The 22955-nt window shown below is 35.6% G+C and overlaps 1 protein-coding gene across 9 annotated transcripts in view; it reads right to left on the minus strand.

Annotated features, from left to right (window-relative positions):
- Positions 1 to 529: 529 nt before the first annotated feature.
- Positions 530 to 22955, minus strand: part of LOC142350991 (neuronal acetylcholine receptor subunit beta-4-like) — an 87141-nt gene continuing 64715 nt past the window's right edge. For all 9 annotated transcript variants that reach the window (XM_075403027.1, XM_075403026.1, XM_075403025.1 and 6 more), the window contains 4 exons: positions 12116 to 12225; positions 9547 to 9801; positions 8722 to 8978; positions 530 to 809 (listed from right to left, as the gene is read on the minus strand). In XM_075403027.1, coding sequence (XP_075259142.1) covers position 809; positions 8722 to 8978; positions 9547 to 9801; positions 12116 to 12225 — 623 coding nt within the window. In that variant the 3' untranslated portion in view covers positions 530 to 808. The remainder of the gene's footprint in view (positions 810 to 8721; positions 8979 to 9546; positions 9802 to 12115; positions 12226 to 22955) is intronic.

Genomic DNA, 22955 nt, shown 5'->3' on the forward strand with positions numbered 1-22955 from the left:
TCATTAAGTCACAACCTGTCTGCTTAGTTAACCATGCGAATCGCGCTTAAATTTTGCTGCTCACACCCCCAGACGATTCCAGCCGTTATCTTGTAAGATCTTGCAATAATCTTACAAATAACGTTTATCTTGCAAGATCTTGCTAGAATCTTGCAAATAACGTTTATCTTGCAAGATGCAAGATCCGGACGCTTATCTTAGAAGAATCTTGGCCGAAAGTTGGTGAACTTTGAGAAGATACCGTCAATGGAGCTTTGAGGGATTTTTACTGCATTCAACATAATTAAACGTGCAGATAACTTTAACTTTTTTCACTATAATTTTTCATTCTTATATTCACCATTTCCCTTATTCGGCATTTTTAAACAAAAAATGTATCCTTATTCGCCCAAATTTCAGAGTTCCTTTCTATCACTGGTGTGACGCCAATAAACTAATTGATTCCAGTGTTGCTGGTCTTTGAACATGATTTTTGGTTTCAGTAGAATGCAAGCCCGGTTTTTTGGTTTCAGTAAAATTGATACAAGAACCAGACACCAAAAATGAATATTAACAATAACCAGACACCAAATCGTATAATGCTAATTACAGCCACGTGCTGTGCGAAAACAAGTGTGATTATATGTGCAAACAACTTCAGTTTCAGAGGTCACTGCGCTTGCTACAGAAATGGGCTGAACTCATCGGGTATATGTAACAAATGTGAATAGAAATTCATGAAGATTTCAAGGTCATGGTTGTGATGAAAGAGTGACGTCATGATTAGGAAATGATTATAAACATTACGGTTCAGTAGAGTTCTTTCACATCTGAAACGCAAAAATTTCAGCGTTATTTTAACTTTTTTCATTTTAATGAAGTCATGAAATGTGAAAACATCGAATCGAAAAGGAGATTATGGGGCGATAAAGTTTGTGAACTTTACTTAAAAAGAGTTTGAACAGAAATTGAATTTATGCATTTCATTGTAAGGTTACACGACAAGCATTCATTATTTCTGAATTTGGAAAGTTTCGAAATAGATCAATGGTTGTTAACTCCCTCTGGGGAGCAATTTCAATCATTGATTGATAAATGCAAATAGTTTGTTCATTACATCATGCAAATAAATGCAATTATCTCTTTTGGATAAACAAACAATTTTAATGGAATGTAAATAAACTACATAATGGCTTCAGTGTAACATAAAAATTGTGGGTGTTTCCAGTTCTGGCAGATAAAAAGATGATAGTCGGAGTTCATTTTCAATAAACGCGCTACCTAATTTTTAGACCCCTTGAATTTCTAAAATAATAAAAAGCGCCAGCTAAAAGAAATATATTCCTTTTCAAATTAATTCTTTAACCTATATTATACAAATAATGTCAAATGTGTGTTACGAGCTAGACAAGAAACAAATGTCTGGCAAAAACGAAGAATGAGTTTCAATGAAAAAAAGTTCCATTATTTTTTGAAATTCTGAAGCAATTGAGAAGAAAAAAACAAAGTAAAGATAAGAATCAAAATATGATTGAGAAAAAGTTTTATACCAACCAAATTTTATGAACGTAAGAGCTTTTTTTCAATCGAATTGTTTTTTTTCAGTACCAACATGTTAATCTTAAATGGTGCTGCTAATAAATTTTTAATATAACAAGGAGGCTCGTTAATGTGCGTTCGCACATGATGTTCCGACCCGAGCTCATCTACATTTTGACTTGATTGTCAACCAAATGAAGGGACAACAAAAATGGATTTTTGAGTTTAAAAAAATCGTTTGACACCCAAAACACTAATAGAATTGCATAATACCGTGCCTCATTACAGCGCTCACAAGCTCTGCCAATAAAAAGACTAGGCGAAATGAAAACAAGCAAAATAAGCAAAAATAAAAAAATTAACGGTAAAAACACAATATCTAAATGTAAAAGCACCTAGTAAACAACGTCAAAATGCAATCAGAAAAAATCTTACCTACACAAATTTGTTTTAACCTAACTAAACAGCAGACGTAAAGTTTTTTATTGAGACTAGGTAACAAGTCGACAACGAGAGCGAACAATGAGGCGAAATTCAAAAATTAGTCAACGTCTTTTAAACCAAGAAATTTCAAGAAGTCTTAAATATCATCAGCTTCTACAATCCCTATAGCTTAGGGGATCCTTGATAAATTACTAAAAGTCATTACCAAACCAAAAGTACCTGTCTTTGGTTAAACTATGCCATATAAACGAACTAAAGAAAAACTCAAAAAAATCCAAACGACAAGCGATTTAACAAATTATTGCTAGCAAAAAATCACAAGCTATTATCTGATTATGTACTTTTAATTCAATTGTTGTTTATTCTAATTTAGTATAAAGATTTATACCGACAGATTATTAAATTTTACTTGGGATACGTTTGAAAACCATTGGGAACTGTTATTACGCGATAACTCTGAAGGAAGAGAAAAGGAAACACAAAAATTCACCACTCAACAAACACTTTTAAAAGCGCATATTATCCAAAAAAAACATCGGTGACAAAAAATATCGAGAGATATGTCATTTTTTGAAACAAAGAAAGGTGGATGGTACCTCTAATTGATGAAAATGAGTTACAATTTGACGAAAAGCACAACAAAAATTGAAAAGTTCGAAAACTATTTGAAAGTTCATTTCATAAACTTTAAGACTATTCACTATAAACTGCCTGCTTCCGGTAATATTATTTATTACTACGCAACCTGTTAGCAATTTACGGCTACCTAAAGAAGAAAAACAGGCAAAACAGCAAACTCCGGAAAAAAATTGATCGAGAAAAGTGTCGAAGGCTTTAAAAACTGATTTTTGCACTAAATACTTTTATGTATTCAATTGACTTTTAAAAGCAATAGGCTTCCTCTTTTCTATCATTATAACTTTAAAAATTCAACAAATATGAACAATTACATCAGAACCACGAATTTTTTTAGAAAACTCGTAAAATCAACTCCATTAAATTCATTAACTTTATACAGAAGCCAGTAAATAAGCTAAATTATGCCTCGATGGGACAAAAAGTCTGTTTACCGTTCCTATTTCATCAACAAGGACTTGCAACAAAATATTGAGTATGAAAACAACAACAAAGACAGGCAAAACCAAAAATTCATTTGAAAAATGCGTGGAGAAGGTGTCGAAGCCATTTAAACAGTAAGCTTTACAATGAAAACTTCATCTGTGATCCCCTGAACATGTTATTTAACACAATGGGAGCTATCAGTATTTGGATAAAGTTATAAGACTGCAAAAGTAACCGATAATACAAAAATTTCCAAAAGTTTTAAAATTTTTCTGAAATCTTTGGTCATTGAAGTTATGTAACCAAATGTTAGACGATTAATCCGCCAACCACAGTAATTTTAGTTGCAGTAGAAAGCAAGTGGGCTCTGTCAAAACTGAGACTGACTAACAGTTCAGGAATGAAGTTTATGATTGGTTAATGTTCAAAAAAACATTTTTGAAAAATTATTTTTAAAGTCTTAACAGCCTTTAGCTGTCCACTCGAAGCAATAGATGTGTTCAGTTAATGCTCATTGCAGAACATATTACACTGTTAGTCAATGGGTTCATGCCATAGGATTCCAAACTTTTAGTAAAACCTTGAAAAGAAATGCAAAATGTCAATTAAAATTACGAAAACCAGGAGTTGAAGCCAAAAAAATATGAGCAATTCTTTGAAAACGATTTTTTTTGTTCATCGGGTTTCATTTGATTGTAAAGGAAGTTTGTCATTATCGGAATTTCGGTATGAAAAGTGACTTTTCTCTATGCCACTCACAAAAGCAAAAAAAAAAGATTTATAAAAAAAGTTTTATAAAAAAAAGAGCTCTCAAATAGACTTAGAAATTTTTTTGGTAGTGAACTTCCCTATGAGACCAGAACTAGTCTTTTTGTCGCCTTCAGTCTATCAGGAACACAAAATTGGTTCATTTTGACGTGAAATTTAATTTTGAAATGCTATTTTTATAGAAAATATTTTAATTTGAAGACAAATAAACTGAAAGTGAACAAATATACCATGTTCACACAAAACTTTCATCCTCGATAACGCCTCGAAAAAAAAAGAAAACCAAAAAGTTCTTTCTTTCATTTTGAAATCCACGGTGGAGCAGCTTTTTAATGATACCACTCACATTTCTCTACGATAAATATATCAATCGGCCAAACATGTCTGAACAAAAAAACCCATTTGAGTATATAGCTCCTCCCCCCAACAAGTGGGGTCAGAACAAAAACAATATAGAAAAGTAAACTAATTATATTCTAAAGGTAATTTCAACAATGCAAAATGATATCCTCTGCTCTGTATAGAAAAAAAGATCTATTTGAAGGTTATAGAGCTCTTGATTACGACTTTTAATCAATTTAGCCCCTTTTCAAGTGTTCCAATTTCGAACAGAAGTTTCAGAATTTTTTCTAAAAATCTGCCTATCTTTGTTAAAATTGGCTTCAAAATGCATCGAAACAAATTCCACAACTATGCTACCGAAGTTTTTTTGATAGATCTGCTCTGATTAACACTTTATAGGTCCCTCTCACTTTTAGATCAACAATTTATTTTGGTCCGCAAATTTTACTGAGATGCGATACTTCCCAAGAGAAACTAACGATCTAAAAGATCTCCTAAAAAATTATTAAATTTGGTTTTTTTCTATAAAATCATACAAAATGAGATGTAGAAAAAAGGAAAACTCAGATTTTTTCAACTTTCAATCACTGCATTTTTTTGAAGCTTAAAAGATGTGATGTACTGCCTGATTCATCGCAAGGCTGAGTCATAAAGCATTTAAAAATTTGGAAAATTGATATTTCAAAAACCGATATTTCGAAGCAAATCAATACTAAAACATCCGAGAACTTTGACTTCAATATTGTCAGCACTCATCAGCAGATTGCTTTCCAGAAAAATATCTCTCAGGTATATATTTAAAAATGTATATAAAATATATATAAGAAAAAATTTAATTGTTCCGACCCTCTTGAGGGGGGAGGAACTATATACTCAACTGGGTTTTTTTTTTGTTCCGTGAATTTTCGCCGCTCGATATATTCATCGTAGAGAGTTGAGACTGGTATCATTAGAAAGCTCATCCAGCGTAGAATATGGAATTAAAAAGATTTTTTTAATTTTCGATTTCTAGAGAGAGTTATCGAGGTTTAAAGTTCTGAGAAAAGAAGAGTGAATTCACGTTGTTTTTATTCACATTTTCCGGAATTTTTGCCTAAATTTTCGTCAATTTTGCTAAAATTTGTTATATTTTTTAAGAATAGTGTCGTTGATTTTATTTTTGAAGACGAACAAGCATTGTTGATTGTTTTGATTTAATTTTTTTGTCAAAAAATCTGGATAAACATATCAAAATTTAGACTTTTTCATCAAAAACAGCACGAAATAAGCTAATTTAGTCCACTTTGATTAAATTTGCCGACAGTACATCCCCAAACAAGGCTCAAAAAATCTTTGTAGACTCAGAGGGGGGCTATTTCTACTTCAGAGTCCACTGAGAGTGCACTGTAGTTAAAACCTTACCATTTTTTGCCAACTTTACTCGTTGATTATCAAAAATGCAGAATTTATTTCGAGTTTTCAACTAACAAATTATCTATATCTACAACATTCGAAAAATCAGTTATTCCTAAGGGACAATAAGTACTTTTAGGGCTTGTTTTTGGCCATTCTAGGACCGTTACAATCCAAAAAAAATCGGGTTTTAATCAGTCGGTCTTTTTTTTAAAAAAAAAAGACTTTTTTTAATAATAAAAAAAACAGAACATATCAAATCAAAGCTCAGGAGTGATAGGTCCAACCGATTTGCTTGTTAAGCAGCTCCAAGCTAATGCATTAAGTTTTTTAATTGAAAATTTATGGTCGTTTCTTTTTTTAAAAATAATTGACCTTTCAATAAATAATGGCTTAATTAACTTTTTCTCTACTTTTTTTCTTAATTTGTGCAACTTCCAGCTTAATGTCAGCAAAAAACGACCACTTCTTCTTTCTGCTTATTTAACATTTATTCTCAGTTGCAGTTTTAAGCCTGAAATTACTGTTTTCTGGCTTTGATACCACAAGATTTCAGATTTTTTTGTTTTGATATTTGCCAGTTTTTCACGTTTTCTAAATTTGTCACATTATCACCTTTTTGACGGTTCTCATGTCACCTTATTAGCATTCAGAATAAGGCACAATTGAACATATTAAAATTCTGAAAGATATACATCATCGTTTTAACGGCCTCGACGCCTCTTTCTTGAAGAAATCAATTGAAATTTTTATTTTTGTCTCTAACTGTCATTTATACTTTGTCATTTCGGTCGTATGAAATTTCCTGTATATTGATAGCTTTCATTGGCTTTTCATAGAAGAGTAGAAGAACTCATATTCTGATATTAGTAGATAGCTGATGGCTTTCATGACGATCAAAACAATCGTTTTCCAAAATTTTAAAAATTTTTTTTTTTCAACTTCGCAATTTTGTTCTTTTTATGTTTCTTTTTGTTACCTAATCTCGTTAGTTAACTACAGGTCAAATATAACACTATGGGTGTCAAAGGAATAAGAGGGATTGGTGTCCCAAAATCTTTTAAAGAATTTGTTATGACCTTACTGGCTTCGACACCGGTTTTTCACAAAAAAAAGTAAACTAATGTGATTTTTGTCATATTTGACGTTCTTTTTGTAGATGCAAGGAATATTCTGGATAATTACAGGTCTCGAGGGCTTTTTTTGAATAAACGACCCTATTTAAATAGCTCTTTTTGTTATTAATGCCTTTCATGACATTAAATGTAATTTTGTTTCGAAAAAAAAATTACATACTTTAGCACTTCGCTTTTTGTCTGCTTGTTACCTAGTCTTACTAATGAATAGCCACGTACTAAATTATAGCTGTTTGAAGAAAGCGCATTCAAATGTATTTTGAGTGCCAAAAATTGGCTTGACGGTTTTGACAGCGTTTTCTGGCAAGTTTCAATTGAAATTTTGTTTGTTCTTTGTTGTTCTTTTTAGCCGCTTTAAAAAATGAATAAGGACAGGTCCTAATGCCCTTCTATAGAAGTAGTGGAAATCGTAAATTTGTGGTAATATTAATTGATTCATAATGGTATTTATTACTTTGAAGTTAACTGTTTCAAAAAAATAAGTTAATTTTTTTACTTTACTGTTTTTGTTCTTTCTTGTATAAATGTTACCAAACCTTTTTATGGACTGGTCGCATATGTTTTCTGAGGATTTATAAGTTATTTTTGTTTAGTTTTGGGTTTATCTGATGGTATGTTGATTTTGTTATTAAATTTAGTTTTTAAGAGGGACATAAATTTTTTGATGTAATTAATGTTTGTTGTTGTTGTTGTTGTTGTTTGATTTTGCTTTTCGTCTTGACTCGCTTTCTTAATATTGACATATTACAGCAATCTAATGCATCAACTTTTACTCCACTGAGTTATTTGCTTTGTAGGCTATCTTATCGTTGATACAGAATTTTTTGAAAAAGACGGGCTTTTTTGGGAATCGCAAAAAATAATTTTTGGGTTATTCTATCTGTTCCTCATTTGGTAGACAATTATGCCAAATTTGTGGATGGGCGGGGTCGGAACCTTATGTGCCATCGCACATTACCGAGCCGCCTTGTTATTTTTTTAGACAAAGAACTGATTACAGTTTTCAGGATCATTACAGATTTGACTAAAATTTTATTTTTACACACTAAAGTTTCTCTACGCGTGCTATTGGATTATTAACTTTCAATAAAAACTTGAAAACGATTTGGGTCTTTTGATTTCTCATAGTTACTCATTTGATTATGTAGAAAAAACAACAACAAAAATAGAGCAGTTTGCAGAATAAATTTTCAGCAAAAGTTAACAAAAAATTTAACTTTTTTGTGCGCTCATTTTTATCGGTCAACACTTCGCTCCTGCTTTTGACATGATTCATGATCATTAAGCTGCTGGTTGTTTTTCATGAAAAAATTTGAAATGAATTTGGATTTAAGCACGACCTGATTGATGTTTTGTAAATTTATTTTACAACATAAAGAAAGCCAATGAAAGTTCTTCATGAAAAATTGAGGGTTCTGATTCATAGGTCTTGTCTATTAACATAATTTTATCACAAGACTTATAAGGCTGTGGTTTAAGGGTGGAAAAAAGCTGCATCTTAGGGTCGCGTGACAACTTAGACTGCTTTAAAGATATAATTGATGATCATCCGGAAACGTATATGGGAGAATTTGATTGATTTTCTTAGAAATTCACTGAAGTTAAGGGAAACAATTGTGACATCATTTATTTGATGAAAAAATTGATGGATAGAAAAGCGAACCCTATTATAATTGGGACATATTTCGACATATTTATAAGGATAATCATGACAAAGAGACGATCAATTTCCGCTCAAGAAAAAAGTTAACTCAAAGCGTAAAATAGAAAATTTACAAAATATAGAAGTTGCAATAAACTAAACGGAAAGTGATACCAGTCCAAAAAATTATCTAATCTGAATCCTACTAGTATTCTAAAACTTATTTTGTTACAGTTCTCAAAATGCAAAATATGGTTTTTAAAAGCCAGCCATCATTTTGTTATGTATATTTGTATGCGGCAACAAAATTTCTGTAAATCAAAACTTCTGAGAGAAAATCGCAGGAAAAATTGGCAAGGAAAATATGGTTTGGAAACACTTGGCTGCAATAAACAGTTTGTATCAAAAATTGTTTACCAATCAACAACAGTCAAGGAATCGGCCGCCACTTTTTTCGCCTTTCCGATCAGATAGACAGTCAGAAACATTGTGACTCCGAAAAACGTGATTGCAAATAGCCGGTCAATGATTCTGGTCAAATATTGCCATTCTTGTATAATTTGTGCATCGTCGTCTTCGCCCACCAATCGCTCCATTAGTTCTGTTATTTTATCATCAAGAGCTCCGAGTGTTTTGTTTTGGTTCGAGTCGGGACCGTCGGTGTTGAATGTTACCTGTAAAAAATTTTCTAAATTCTAGGCTCCGTTAAACTGCTCGAAATTGCGTCAATTTACATAATGGCCTTTAAAAGATTTTATCGAAAAGAAACTTGAGCGCCAAGTTTCAAGAAAACATTTTGCAAAAATTCAACAGTTTTGTTTGAACTCAGATGAACTTAAATCAGACTTGACCGGTATGGTTATTTATTTATTTCCTTATTTCCATACAACTGGTTTCAAAAACAAAATAAGGCCCAAAATACTTCAGATCAAATCATTGTACGCACGACACGAGAGATTTTTAAAAATGAACCACTTCATTGCCATTCAAATATTCTCTAATAAGAACGTTTGCCAGACTCTGCCTTCTTTGCTTTCGACCCTCCTGCGGCAATTGTTTAAACCGTTTTTTGGCCATAGATCTTGTGCAACCCGTTTGTTTTGGGTGTCACGTTATCCCCGTAGATGACCTAAACTGGTTTGATCAGAAATCGGTTAGGTCTGGAACCTCAGTTTGGAATAATGACACAGATACCTCTATCTTTGAAGATTTTTATGCCTTATAGTAGAAATATGCACCAACTTTTGGATGATCGTGAATTTCATTGTTGTGACCTCCAAATCGCATCCCACCATCTCCATTTGCATTTGAATGATCTCCGTTGTCAATCACAATATAATCGGCATTATTGCCTGTTCCAGGACTATTGTCTGGCTTGGATCCGCGTCTGTTTTTGAGCAAAGCTCGGCCTTTCTTTGGTTCATCTTTTCCTTCTTCTTTGGTCACGCGACTCAAAAACACCATTGGTGCAAGATATTTGAAGAAGAATTTGGTTATCTAAAGAAAAATGTTAGATTGCTATATTTTAAAAAAACTGAACCACCGATTTTCATATGAATAAGCCACTAAGTTGTCTTTAAGTTCCAGAAGAGATCAGTGCTCTGGTGAAAAGTTATAATTATCTAGCGGCATTCTAACTATTTTGCCGTTCTCTAAAGGAAGTACTCCGTGATTAGTTGAAAAAAAATAAGGAAACTATAGTTGCATCAATTAAAAGTTAACTTCCTGATCATGGGGCAACATTTTTGAGAGTGACGTTATCAAGTAAAAAATAGTAACATAGTTTTCATAACTTAGGGTCATATAGGTTCTTGAGCAAACTCAACAAAATGCAACAGCATAGGCAAAAAATCTAAATTTGATTTTTTTTACCTGTAATTTGCCATACAGATTTATACAATCGTCATTAGTTTTCTCAAAATCAAGTGTAGAATCTTTATATGAAAACAACCCGTACTTCTCGAAGAGAAACGGTGTTCTCATCTTCTAAGATCTTACAAGGTTCTTGCAAAAGATGGGTGTTTTATAAGATATCACAATCTTCTCTCGAGTGGTTATTTTGTCAAATCTTACAATCTGAACTTCTATCTTGTAGAACTTTTTCAAGTTCATTCTTGTAGAATTCTACTCCCACTGTTTTGTAGTGTGAGTTATTCCTCGTTAAATGCATTGAATCTAGAGAAACTGTTTCGCGTATTTTAGTGATTATATTCATTTTTTCAAAATAAACTCAAATTAATACCTAAAATTATTATGGTTTCTTCCTAATAAGTTGATTGAGTTAGTGTGAATAAATTGCACGATGAACTTGTATTTTCTAATTAAGATTTTTTCTTGACTATCAAAAAGAACGAACACACAATAAAGCAAATATATCCTTACGTTTTGACTTTTTTGGGTATTAAACTATTAGGCTGTCATTTTCTACACTTTTATTTCGCCAAAAAATATTTTTGTAGTGAGTCGTTCTTGCCCAAAATTGTTGAAGTCATGCAAGACTGTTGTAACAAGAAAACTAACTTTGCAGACAGTTTTAAGAAAAATGTTTACCTTTAAAGCGTCTTGTAAGACTAATGCCTTTCTAGTAAAACTCTTTTCAAAAAGGGTAAGACAATACATTTTCTTTTGGGATTCTGAAATAATCCTACAAATTCTTACTATCCCTAGTTTACTCTGGTTATCATCAAAATCTGCTAGTAAACTTTGCTCGTAAAGATATATGTGCACTTATATTTTGAAATTGAAACTTAAAATAACTATACGGAAAAATAAGTTTAAATTAATCAGTTGATACAAAAGGGTTATACTTTGTCTAGATTGCTTGATTTGATTTTTTTGAAAGACGACAATTTACAAAAAATGGAACTCTAATATTCAATAGAAGAGCAAATTCTTTGCTGTAATATTTTCGAAAGTCATTTGTTGCAGCTTCGTCCCTTCTTTAGATTTCAGTCGGATTATTATGCTATGCGAAAAAACTATTTTGGCAACTGGTGAAAATTTTGGCTCAAGCCTACATGCTTAATAAGTCTTATGCTGCCATTACCGATGACCAACATCAACTTTCATTACAAAGTTTTCAGAAAACCTTGAAATTCTTTTGTGCAAAAATTGGTCACTGCCATCCACAACCGCGCTATATCGGTATTTGCATTATCCATAATTGTGTTTAACAAGGTTGTTTTCTTTTGTAGTCTCAAATTTGATTTGCGGCAATCTCAAGCAAAGTGTTGATTTTTAGATTTTTTTTTATTTCTGACTTTGTTTCGGAGATAAAATTTTTTTGAGTTTTTCTTTAGAGAGAATTTCTAGGCCAATAGGGTAATTTATCAATTTTTCAATTTGCCCTATTTGACCTGTCTCTGAACTTCAGCGGAAACTTTTTTTCACAGATTTAAAAGAGAACTTTCTTCTTTTCTAAGGTTATTCCGAAATAAAGTTCAAAATAATTATCAGACTCTACGAGTTGATTGGAATAAGTTTTTAATAAAAGTTTAATTTGCTAATCAAAACTTACTGCATCCGCAAAAAAAAGAATAAAACGCCCTTTTGGTCCGATTATTCACTTAAGTTAGCTTAATTAGTCAACCTTAATTAAATTTAAAAATTAATTAGAAATCCAATAAGTTTGGCTCAAAATTTGTGTTATATATTCTTGTTAAATTTGTCGGAAGTTCATTGAGATTGTATAATGTAACAGGAACCTCTCAAGATTTATTTAATATGAGCAAAGATTAGTGTTCAGATGTAGATAGAGATTAAAACGATCAATCCAACTATAGTGAAGAAATATGAAGTGTTATTGAATAACCCATTTGGGCGGAGGGAGTGCATTTGCGTGTGGACTGTGGAAGTTGAGTACTACAACTGTCATGACTAGAGACACAGCCACCATACTGATTGCCATCAAGTAGTACTGCCCTAAAAACAACAAAACTCATCGGCGAAACCCATAATATTAAATTTTACTGGAAAAAAACCCATAAAATCTGCAAACATTGATGGCCGACTTTTCGGTAATAAAGGAAAGACTTTTAGAGCTTGATGCTGTCATACTAGATTATACGTGTCCAAAGATAAAAGTTGGTTGTAATAATTTTTTAAAGAACCAAAATATCTTGACATTTAGGCCAATTTGAATTCAATAATTATAATATTAAAATTCTTGTTACTCGTGTTTGAGACCACGACAGAGTGCTCTACCATTGACAATATTTGGGACAAAAACGGCAGGGATGGCTGCCCGAAGTTAAACCGAGTTTAGCATCGAAGATGAAGGCTATCAATTTTGCAAAACCTATGCAAAAAATCACCCGTGTTTATTTCTTCTCAACTTGACATGGTCAATTGTTTGTGACTTTTTTATAATGCAGCATGGAGCAAACGAATTTAAAACAAGGTTTACTAAAACATATTTCTTTTTCAAAATGATCGCAGAAAAAATCAACGATAACGTGAAATCAACGTAAAATCAAAAGTTGAAAGTCGGTTGCATGGATTTTTTTCTACAGAACACATCTAACAGCTTTTTGTACTCCATTTTTTTCAATACACGACAGCATATTGAATATAATACTGGTTGGGTATTCTATGGCCACTTGGTGAGATCATTCCTTTTTCCTACCAATATACACATTCAGTTTTAGCTCCATATTCTTCTTAATTTCACAACTCTTGAACAATCTATTTTTACGTGAGGGGACCAAAAGTTTTTAAGGAACTAAATACTACAAAGCTTATCAGAATGGAGATAAAAAAAGCTGGTAAACGAGGTATTGCAACTAAGATTTCAAAGAAGGGAGTCACAGCAATTACAAGGGAGGAGAATAACCATGAAGAAGAAAGTTTGAAGCAAAAACAACTACAGCATCAAAGAGAACTTTACAACCAAGCGCAGTTTGATACTCAATTTTAGAGGAGTTAAAATGACAAATTGTTATCAGACCTCATTAAATACAAATCAACAGACACTGATGTAGCAATTCCAACTTTTAGGAGGCAATTTTACAAAAAAAAACTTGTCCCGCAATTCAAGAAACAACTCCTAATTTCATACAAATTGTTCCGGCAAAATGACATTAGTATCCATGGAGCTATTCAATGGTATCCGTCATCTACAATTGAAGACCTGGCAGCATTGTTAACAATTACGCGTCATCTACTAAAGCACAACGTCTGATAGTTCACACTGGACATAATTGAGTTGATCATGCTAAGAGGCACCGAAAAAAGTTAGGAGCAGTTTTATTAAAATTGTCAGCATACAGACTAGCAATTTGCAAGATGCCAAAATTAGAGAACGGCACATTTGGGAGAGACACTAACAGCCATGAAAGGAAAAATTTAATTGAGAATTGAATGACATTGCAGATGAACTAAGGGGCGAATTCCAAAATACCAATATTAAAATTTTGGACTATAATTGGGATCCAGCCGAAATTTCACTGGGTGGCTTCCAACCAAACCAAATTGGATTCCGTGAAATGATGTTCACCATCCAAACATAAAACTCAAGTGTTGGGTATCGGCCTGCCGGGTGCAATGTATCTGTAAGACAAACTAAAAGAGATCTGAAAATGAAAAAGTTATGAGTAACTTGAACAGCAGTGGTCATATAGGATATAATGCATTTGGGTGAATTTAGGTTTTTGGAAAAAGATTTCCAAAAACATATTATTTGCGCTTTTCAACTTAAGATTTTTTGGAGAAAATAAACGCTAAAATATTTTGTGAAAAATCAATCACATTTCATTTAGAGAAACTTTATTTTTAAAAAAGAGTCTAAATTCAAAATATATGTCTATGGTTTTGATCCCTAAATTTTATACCAACTACTAAATTTATCATATCTAATTTTCTTATCTGGTGATATCAAACCATATTGAGAGCCCAATCTTGACATAAAAATTCAAACAATCGAAAATTACGAAAAACAATTTGTTAACTTAAGGTTGTATCCTAACTTTTCTACATGAATATGCGGAGTGTCATTATCAATCACGAGGAAAACTCAAGTTCTTTACAACAACAAAACAGCCAAACCTGCCTAAAAATTACAGGAAAGGGGAAAAACGACAAACAGTATATACCACTGAATCATTTAACTAATAAGCATTATTTAAATCATCCAAGTAGGTTAGAATTAACGACAATCTGGTGATATCAAACCAAATTGAGAGCCCAATCTCGACATAAAAATTCAACAAATCGAAAATTACGAAAAAAAATTTGTTAATTTAAGGTTGTATCCTAACTTTTCTACATGAATATGCGGAGTGTCATTATCAATCACGAGGAAAACTCAAGTTCTTTACAGCAACAAAACAGCCAAACCTGCCTAAAAATTACAGGAAAGGGGAAAAACGACAAACAGGATATACCACTCAATCTTTTAACTAATGAGCATTATTTAAATCATCCAAGTAGGTTAGAATTAACGACAATGTCAAAGGGTGGTGGAGTAGTAATATGGATACTAATTACTTTCAAATATATTATCAGGAACAATGTTGCGGCCTCTCAAGAATCTCAGCGGAACCAATATATCACAGCCTGTTTCTCGAATTCTACGCCGGCCTGGTTCTTCACTGGGTTCGATTGACTAACAATTTCGCAGAAATAATTTGTCGCTCGGACGCATTTGAAGGACTGTAACTCTAATTTTGTTGATTGAAGTTAAGAAAATCCTTAGTGATCATCTATGCTCAATCTCGTGCTGGAGTTTGTAAGGTTTCAGCCAGTAGCTAGTATTGTTGCTAACTTCTTGTCAAGTGAGCTCAACTAACTTAAAACTCGCAAGATCTTAAGATCTAGCAGAAATTAGCAAAAAAGACTAAAATTGTTAAAGAATCAAATTTTAGTCTAATCTGAGAGCCAACTGCTCTTTGAAACAGTTTCTAATGTTTCTAAATACAACTCGGCTTCACTATTCAAACAATTGGGTTAAAGTAAATAATCAAATATTTGTCACCGATAACATCATCGCTACTTGTTTCTGATTGGTCAATCAAGAAACTGATTTAGGTCATTGTTTATATAGTAAATGTCAAATTACTGCAATATTTAATTTTGTTGACATCAGCGAGGATGGTTATTACGTTGCCCTAAATGCCTGGAATCTACAGTATTTGACCATTAATGATCACCTAAAGTATCATAAAGCAAACAACTTAAGAAATTTAACAATAAATAACAAATACCGAAAAATGCCAAATTTGCACCATATAAGTGCTAATAGCCACAATTGTGGATCTGATGCAATAACGTTCGTTGGGTCCATGAGTAGCTCAGAGGTAACCCTAACCGTGTGCCATTACTTCTGGATACTCAGGTTTTCTCTTCCAAAAATCGGGGGGGGGTTGTACAAAATTTCAATTCCCAACTTGTAAAAATTTTCAGTTTTGACCATTTTTGAGGTTTGACGAATTTCAAGTTTTCAGTTTTAAACGTTATTTCTTGCTGTCTGATGGCTTCTCTAGTTGATTTGAAGTGGCGCAAACATCGGCGGCCCTGTTTTCGACGTCGGAAACACCATCGTAAAATACTGACGCTAACTTCACGACTGGCCGGTTTAGCTCTCCATGTTCCATTTTGACTCTCACTGATCTCACAACACCGTCGTGGCCAGCAAAAATCTGAATGATTCGTCCCAACTTAAACTCACAGCATTTCACAGAGTCATCTACTAGCCATACTAACTCGCCTTCTTTCAGGTTTCGCACATGTTCTTTTGATCACTTCGATCTCTGATTCCATTGTGGAAGATATTTTCGAGTCCATTTTTTCAATATCATGTCGGTATATGCTTGAGCCTTTTATAAAAATTTTTTCAGGTCATCGTAGCGTTCACTGGATGGCATGAATAGTGCACTCGCGTTCTCTCGTCCTAGCAAGAAATGATTTGGCGTGAGTGCCGTCAAATCTTCAGGGTCATCACTTACTGCTGTCAGGGGTCTTGCGTTGAGTGTTTGGTCCACAAGACACATTGTTTTGCTGAGTACCTCGTCCTTCCAGATTCCACAAAAGTGAGGAGCGCCGGGATTTCCGAACAATCTTTTTCTCTGCTAAATCACTTTCAATCTTAGCTTTGTCCCACTCGTTCATGAATGCTTTCAGCTCATTGGCTGCTCCAACAAAGTTAGCTGAATTGTCGCTATTGATGGTGTTGGGGTAGCCACGTCTTGCAATGAATCTTGTCACTGCAGCTAGACATGACTCGATGTCCAATGACTGTGCAACTTCGAAGTGTACTGCTCTGGTTGTCAGGCAAGTGAAGAGGCAGCACCATTTCTTCAAGGTACGTCGTAGGGACTTGACTTCAAATGGTCCGAAGTAGTCGACTCCGGTAATGGTGAATGGGAACAAATTTTCATCAAGTCGTTCTCTGGGTAGGTCTGCCATCGGTGGGTGAATTGGGTTGGCGTTTCAGTGTCTGCATTTGATACATCTCGACTTGATTTTTCTTAACGCATTTCTCATCCCGATGGTCCAGTTCTCTTGTTGGAGCATGTTTCTCACGTATTCTGTGCCCTCATATAGGTTGTCTCAATGTGCTCCAACAGAAGTTGTACCTCTTGGTCTTTCGCGGTTAACAATATTGGGTGTTTCGCGTTGTAATCAAGGTTTGAATGCTTCAGGCTAGCTTTCACTCTAATCATTCCATCTTCCTCTATGAAAGGTGACAACTTGGCGATGTCCAACGTTTTGTATATTTTTTTGCTGTTTGCTATCGACTTTAAAACATTCGAGAAGCTTTCGTTTAGAACAAATCGAAGCAGTATTTGTTCTGCTTGATGAATTTCGTCAGCTTTGAGGGGTCCTCTCTTCTTCGTCTTGAACCTCCTGCAGTAGGCAATGAGGTTTTTGATTCGGTTGAAGGTACTGTATCGTCTCCAGTCAAATAGTTGGTCTAATTTTGTTTCTGTTGCTACAATACCGGTAACTTGCTCGGGTTCGAGTTCGTTCTCTCGACACCATGGCTTTGGCCAGTTATCTTCACTCCGCTTTAGCCATGCCAGCCCGTTTAGCCATACGGACTCCTTGAGGCCTTCGATGGGCATTACTCGGGTTCCGATGTCGGCAGGGTTTTCGACACCTTTGACTTGTCTCCATTGATCCATCGAAGAGTTTTCCCGTGTTTCCTCTGCTCTGTTCGCAACGAACACTTGTTGTTTCTTGTGCGCTGTTTGTAGCCACTGTAGCACTGTTGATGAGTCGGTCCAATGATAGATTGTGTCAATTCTGACATCATGTTCGCTGAGAATCTGCCTTTTGAGACGAACTCCGTAGACTGCAGCTTGGAGTTCTAACTTCGGTATTGTCAAATGTCTCTTGGGTGCCACACGGCTTTTTCCTATCGCAAAGGGGAGTTTCAACGTTGCTTTGCCTGGCAGATATGCCACGATGCCCATCGCTTCTTCTGACTCGTTTGTGGACATGTGTAGTCCCAAATTTCTACAAACGTTTTCAAAATAAAGTCGATTTATCGATATCGTCCTCATTTCTCTCAACTCAGAGCACAGTTCACTGAATAGTTTTGAGTGTTCGGCTGACAACTCTTTATCCCATGCTTGACCAATTGCTGCCCAGAAGCTTTTGAGTAGAAACCGCATTTATATGGTGAAGGGTGAACATATCCCAAGTGGTTCGAACACTGCTGAGACAACGGATAGGACAATTCTCTGACGTATTTTTGCTGGAACTTCTTAATCATTTCCACGACAGGCAATGAGACTGTCTGTGTCCACATTCCAGTTGAGTCCTAGGATTGAAGATGATTGTGGCTCTGCTTCGCAAGTTTTCACAACTTTCTTCGACCTGCCTGTCTCTGGGATCTGTGACTTGACTTCATCGTCACTTGTTATCCATTTCGACAAATTGAATCCACCTTTGATCAGGATGTCTCTGATTTTCTGGTAGATTTCGATTGCTTCTTGAGGGGTTCTGACTGACTTTAGGAAGTCGTCTATGTAGAAATTTCGCTGAACCGTTTTGACGATACTTTCGTCGTTGACTGCATTATCTTTCGCCACTTGCTGCAAAACGTAATTTGTAATTTGCACAAGTCGGCAAGCTTTTCGCCCCAAGAACGTATCGTGTATACTCGAAGACTTCTATCCTCGAGAAATCGTAAGCATCGGTTGTCATTGTTTGGGACAGCGACTTGCAGAAACATCGCTTCCATGTCTGCTGATAAAGCTATTGAGTGTTCTCGGAAGCGAAAAATATTTCCGATCAGACTCTGCAGCGGGTCTGGTCCAGAGAGAAGTTTATCGTTCAGGGCTACGCCTTGATACTTTGCTGGTGCGTTGCATACTCTTCTGACTTTTTCAGGTTTATGTGGGTTTTTGACAGGATGATGTGGTTAATACCATTGCAGTTTGTCTTTGTTTTCACTCAGTTCAGCTCAACTTTCCGAACGTATCCAGCATTGGCCTCCGTGTCAATGGTTTCTATGTAGCGCTTCTTTAGCCTTTCGTCTATATGCAAGTGCCCTTCTAGGGACTTGAGTTGCCCCATTGCAGAGTAGAAGTTGTTTGGCAACTTCACTTCGTCCCCTCGACAAAGAAGTCCTACTTCGTATCTTTCACCGTTGAATCACGTTGTTTGCTCCAACGTCTTGATTGCTCGTTGCTCTTCTTTTGAATGTCCGGCGACATCGCAGTTTGAAGCGTAGGACTCGATATCTCACCACTAACTCAACTGGTTTGCTGGTTTATCATCTGCAATTGATGTTGCTGTTGTGGCAAGAGTTGCTGCCTGCTTTGCTGGTAGCGGACCACTTAAGGCCCTGCCGACATTTGATTTCACTGTCCATGGTGCAGTTTTGTCTTCTGACTTCTTGAATTCAAAAGGGTGATCAATGTCGTAACAACCTTGTCCAAGGATCACTTGATCCTCGTTTAGATTGTAGCTCTGATTTGGCAAGTTCCACAAATGTGGGTAACGGTCCTTCAATTCTTGCAGCTCCACAATCTGGTCACTAAACTTCAGTTTCTCGTGCACATGGAATTGCACTTTTGTGAGTGGTCGAGATTTCTCGTGCGCTGAAACAGCTATCGGCACTTTTTCAGTTTTGACTTCTTGTGAGTCATGGATCCCTGCTAGTGATAAAGACGCTTTTCGGCCTTGACATTGAAGTTTAGACACCATTGACCTGTCTACAAAAGAAATTGAAAATCCTGAATCATACTTTGCTAGTACCTTTAGGCTTAAGTCTCCGTTTGTCAGCTTATTTCGTACCACTGGGAGTCCTCCTTGGGTGATGTTAGTTGCTACCGCCGTCTTAGCATCTGAGACATTCTTTGTAGTATCCTTCTTCGGTAAGTCGTGGTGTAAAAGTCTTTTGTGTCGCCTTCCACAGCTGGGTAAACTACATGTCTTGCTTTTTCGGTCCTTCGACAAGTGACCTGGTGTCAAACAATTGAAACATAGTCGGAACTTCTAGACTTGCTCGCGTCGTTCATTTACTTTCAATGATTTGAACTCTTCACAAGTCCAAACGTGGTGTTGTCCGTCTTTGAATGGACATTCGAGATTCTTGGGTTTGCTTGACACTTCAGCGTTTTAGTAAAGGTACTCGTCTTCGATTTATCACGGCTTTGAAACTTATTTCTGTCAAAGGACAAGTTTGTCTATGCTAACAGTTTCCCAAGAATTACTGCTTTGGAGGCCAGCCATTCTTTAAAAACAATCAAATTGCCTCTCGGTAGTCGACGATCTTGCATATACTGCAACCACTGTTCTCTCAGTTGCTGCGAAACTTTTCTCGCTGTTGAACTTAGCCCTGCTTCTGCTTCTGGGTCTGATGTGTATCCAAGTTGAGTCAAGGTGTTCACCACATTTGTAACCACATTTGAAAACTTGACGATGCTCGTAGTATTTTTGTGCCAAATTGGAGGATGAGTATGTATTTTCTTTAATTGAGCATTGAGTATGACATCAGATCTGTCATACTTCTCACAAAGTATAACCCAAGCATGATAGTATGACTGTGAGCTGAATGCCATTCCCGATATTGCTGCTTTTGCTTGACCCGTTAGACTTGTCTTCAGGTTTTGCGTCTTTTCCGTATCGCTGATTTGCTTTTGATGAACAACGACATCAAAAATGCCCGACCACTCCAGAGGATTCCTGAAAACTCAGTCAACTTTAGTTTTGGCAAGTCACTGGTACCACTGCTTGGTACTGGTTGGTTAATGACTTGGGGAATGGTTTTTTTCAGTGTGCTTCTGTTTCTGTTCTCGGCAGACCTGTTTCGCTAGTTGCTAATGGGACTCTGACTCCTGTTTCTGTCTTGAACTGCTGACGTTCCCTGCTGCTGAAACGTCGTCTTTGTCAACGACGCTGGTGGGTCCGTTACTCTAATTGATTTACGGATTTCTCGTTTCTTGAGAATTCTCGTTTCTGTCAGTTGCGTTGAGAAAAGGCCTTCACCCGGTTGGAACAGCGGGGTAGTTTTTGGGTAGGTGCTGAAAAATTTTTAACTTTGTTTTGGGTGACATTCGTTGGAGGGTGGATAACAACATTTGGAGATAGTGGCCGTCTAGAGACATACTGCTGAACCACTGACTTTGCCCACCCGGTTGTTTTTTCATGATTGCGTCTTGATCCAACAATTTTATCTCATCTGCCACTGATCCAGATGCCCTTGAGCTTCCTTTGGTCATCTCAAGTTTCAGACGTCTTTGTTTTTCGTCGGCCTCTGCTCTCCTTCTTTCGTTTTCAAGGGCTCGCTCATGCTGTCGAAGACGCAGTTCGTCTTCTTGTTGTTGCATCTTTAGACGTAACTCCTGTTCTTCTTGTTCAATTCTTCTTCTCGTTGTTGTTGTTGCTGCTCTTATTGCAATTTTTTTGCTGACGACGAAGTTCAATTTCCTCACGCTCCTGCTCTAACTCCAGCTGCCGCTCTCGCAGAAGTTGCTCGGTTTCTTTCTTAGCTCTTAGTTTTTCGAGCTCCATTTCATCGATCTGTCGTCTTCTCGATGATCGCGAGTTGGTGATACTGGGTTGTTTTCTACTTCCTTGTGTAGGAGAATGCCTGGAAGAGACCTCGACGTTCTCTTGAGCTTTTTGTAATTCTCCATTTCCTATATCAATTACAGTTTTGTTTGGGTTTTTATTACCAGCCGATGTGGATAAAACTAACGATGTTTGATTTCCACAATCCTTGCTGTACCTGTAGAGTTTGATCGGGTCTCGATAGTGACTCCTTATATCACTGAAATCCACAAACTCTCGGGCGCGAACTTCTGGCCTCGTTATTTGAATCAATTTTGTGCATTTTAAATCTAGTTTTTTGACTAACTGTTCCACCTGATTATACAATCTCGCTTAAGTATTCAGTTTTTAACTACTCCTCCAAACTTGATAGTTCACTCTCAATTTGGTGAGCAGCTTTCACTGTTTTGTATGCTCGAAATGTGTCTTTACAATCACCGACAAAATTTGTGCGAAACATTTTGATCTCTCGGAGAAATGGTACCTCGTCAAATAACCATCTCAAATCTTTGATCTTTTCTTCTAACATAAGCTTGGTGTCATTGTCAAAAGCTTCTAAATTTTTTGGTTTTAATAGTAACATTTGGTGCTTTTTTGTTTGGCTTCTAAGTTGTTGTACGTCACGAAGAAGACTCGATATGCACTTTCGGCAGTCATGTTTTGTTTTGTGTCAGGTAGCCTTCTAGCTCGGTGACGCGTCTGGAGAACAATTTGATTAGGTCAGCTTGCTCTTTCTCTGACATCTTCAGTTGACCACTCATCTTCCAATCAACTATTTTCCAGTATCTACTGAGACTTTTGCTGGCCATCTTAGAGATTTTGATCTGTTCCACCAAATTGAATCGAAGATTGGTTGCTGATCGTGTTGTTGTTGATGTCCGGGTCGGCGGACCAAATGTTGCAGCTGCTCAAGAATCTCAGCGGAACCGAAATATCACAGCCTGGCTCTCGAGATTTACGCCAGCCTGGTTCTTCTTTGGGTTCGATTGACTAACAATCTCGCAGAAATAATTTGTCGCTCTGATGTATTTAAAGGATTGTAACTTTAGTTCTGCTGATTTAAGTTAAGAAAATCCTTAGTGATAATCTATGTTCAATAAAGTGCTGAAGTTTGTAAGGTTTCAGCCAGTAGCTAGTATTGTTGCTAACTTCTTGTCAAGTGAGCTCAACTAACTTAAAACTCGCAAGATCTTAAGATCTAGCGAAACTTAGCAATAAAGACTGAAGTTGTTAAAGAACTCTAGTCTAATCTGGGAGCCAACTGCTCTTGGTAATAGTTTCTAATGGTTCTAAGTACAACCAGGTTTCACTATTTGAACAATTGGGTTAAAGTAAACAATCAAATATGTGTCATTGATAACATTATTGCTACTTGTTTCTGATTGGTTAATCAACAAAGTGATTTAGGTCATTGTTTAAATAGTGAATGTCAATTTACTGCAATACTTAATTTTGTTGACATAAGCAAGGATGGTTATTACGTTGCTCTAAATGCCTGGAATCTACAGTATTTGAACATTAATGATGACGTAATGTATGAAAAATTGAACAACTTAAGAAGTTTAACAATAAATAGCAAATACCGAAAAATGCCAATTTTGCACCATATAAGTGCTAATAGCCACACTTGTGGATCTGATGCAATAACGTTC

The sequence above is a fragment of the Convolutriloba macropyga genome, chromosome 12 (assembly GCF_964194025.1).
Source record: "Convolutriloba macropyga chromosome 12, txConMacr16.3, whole genome shotgun sequence".
Taxonomy (NCBI): domain Eukaryota; kingdom Metazoa; phylum Xenacoelomorpha; order Acoela; family Convolutidae; genus Convolutriloba; species Convolutriloba macropyga.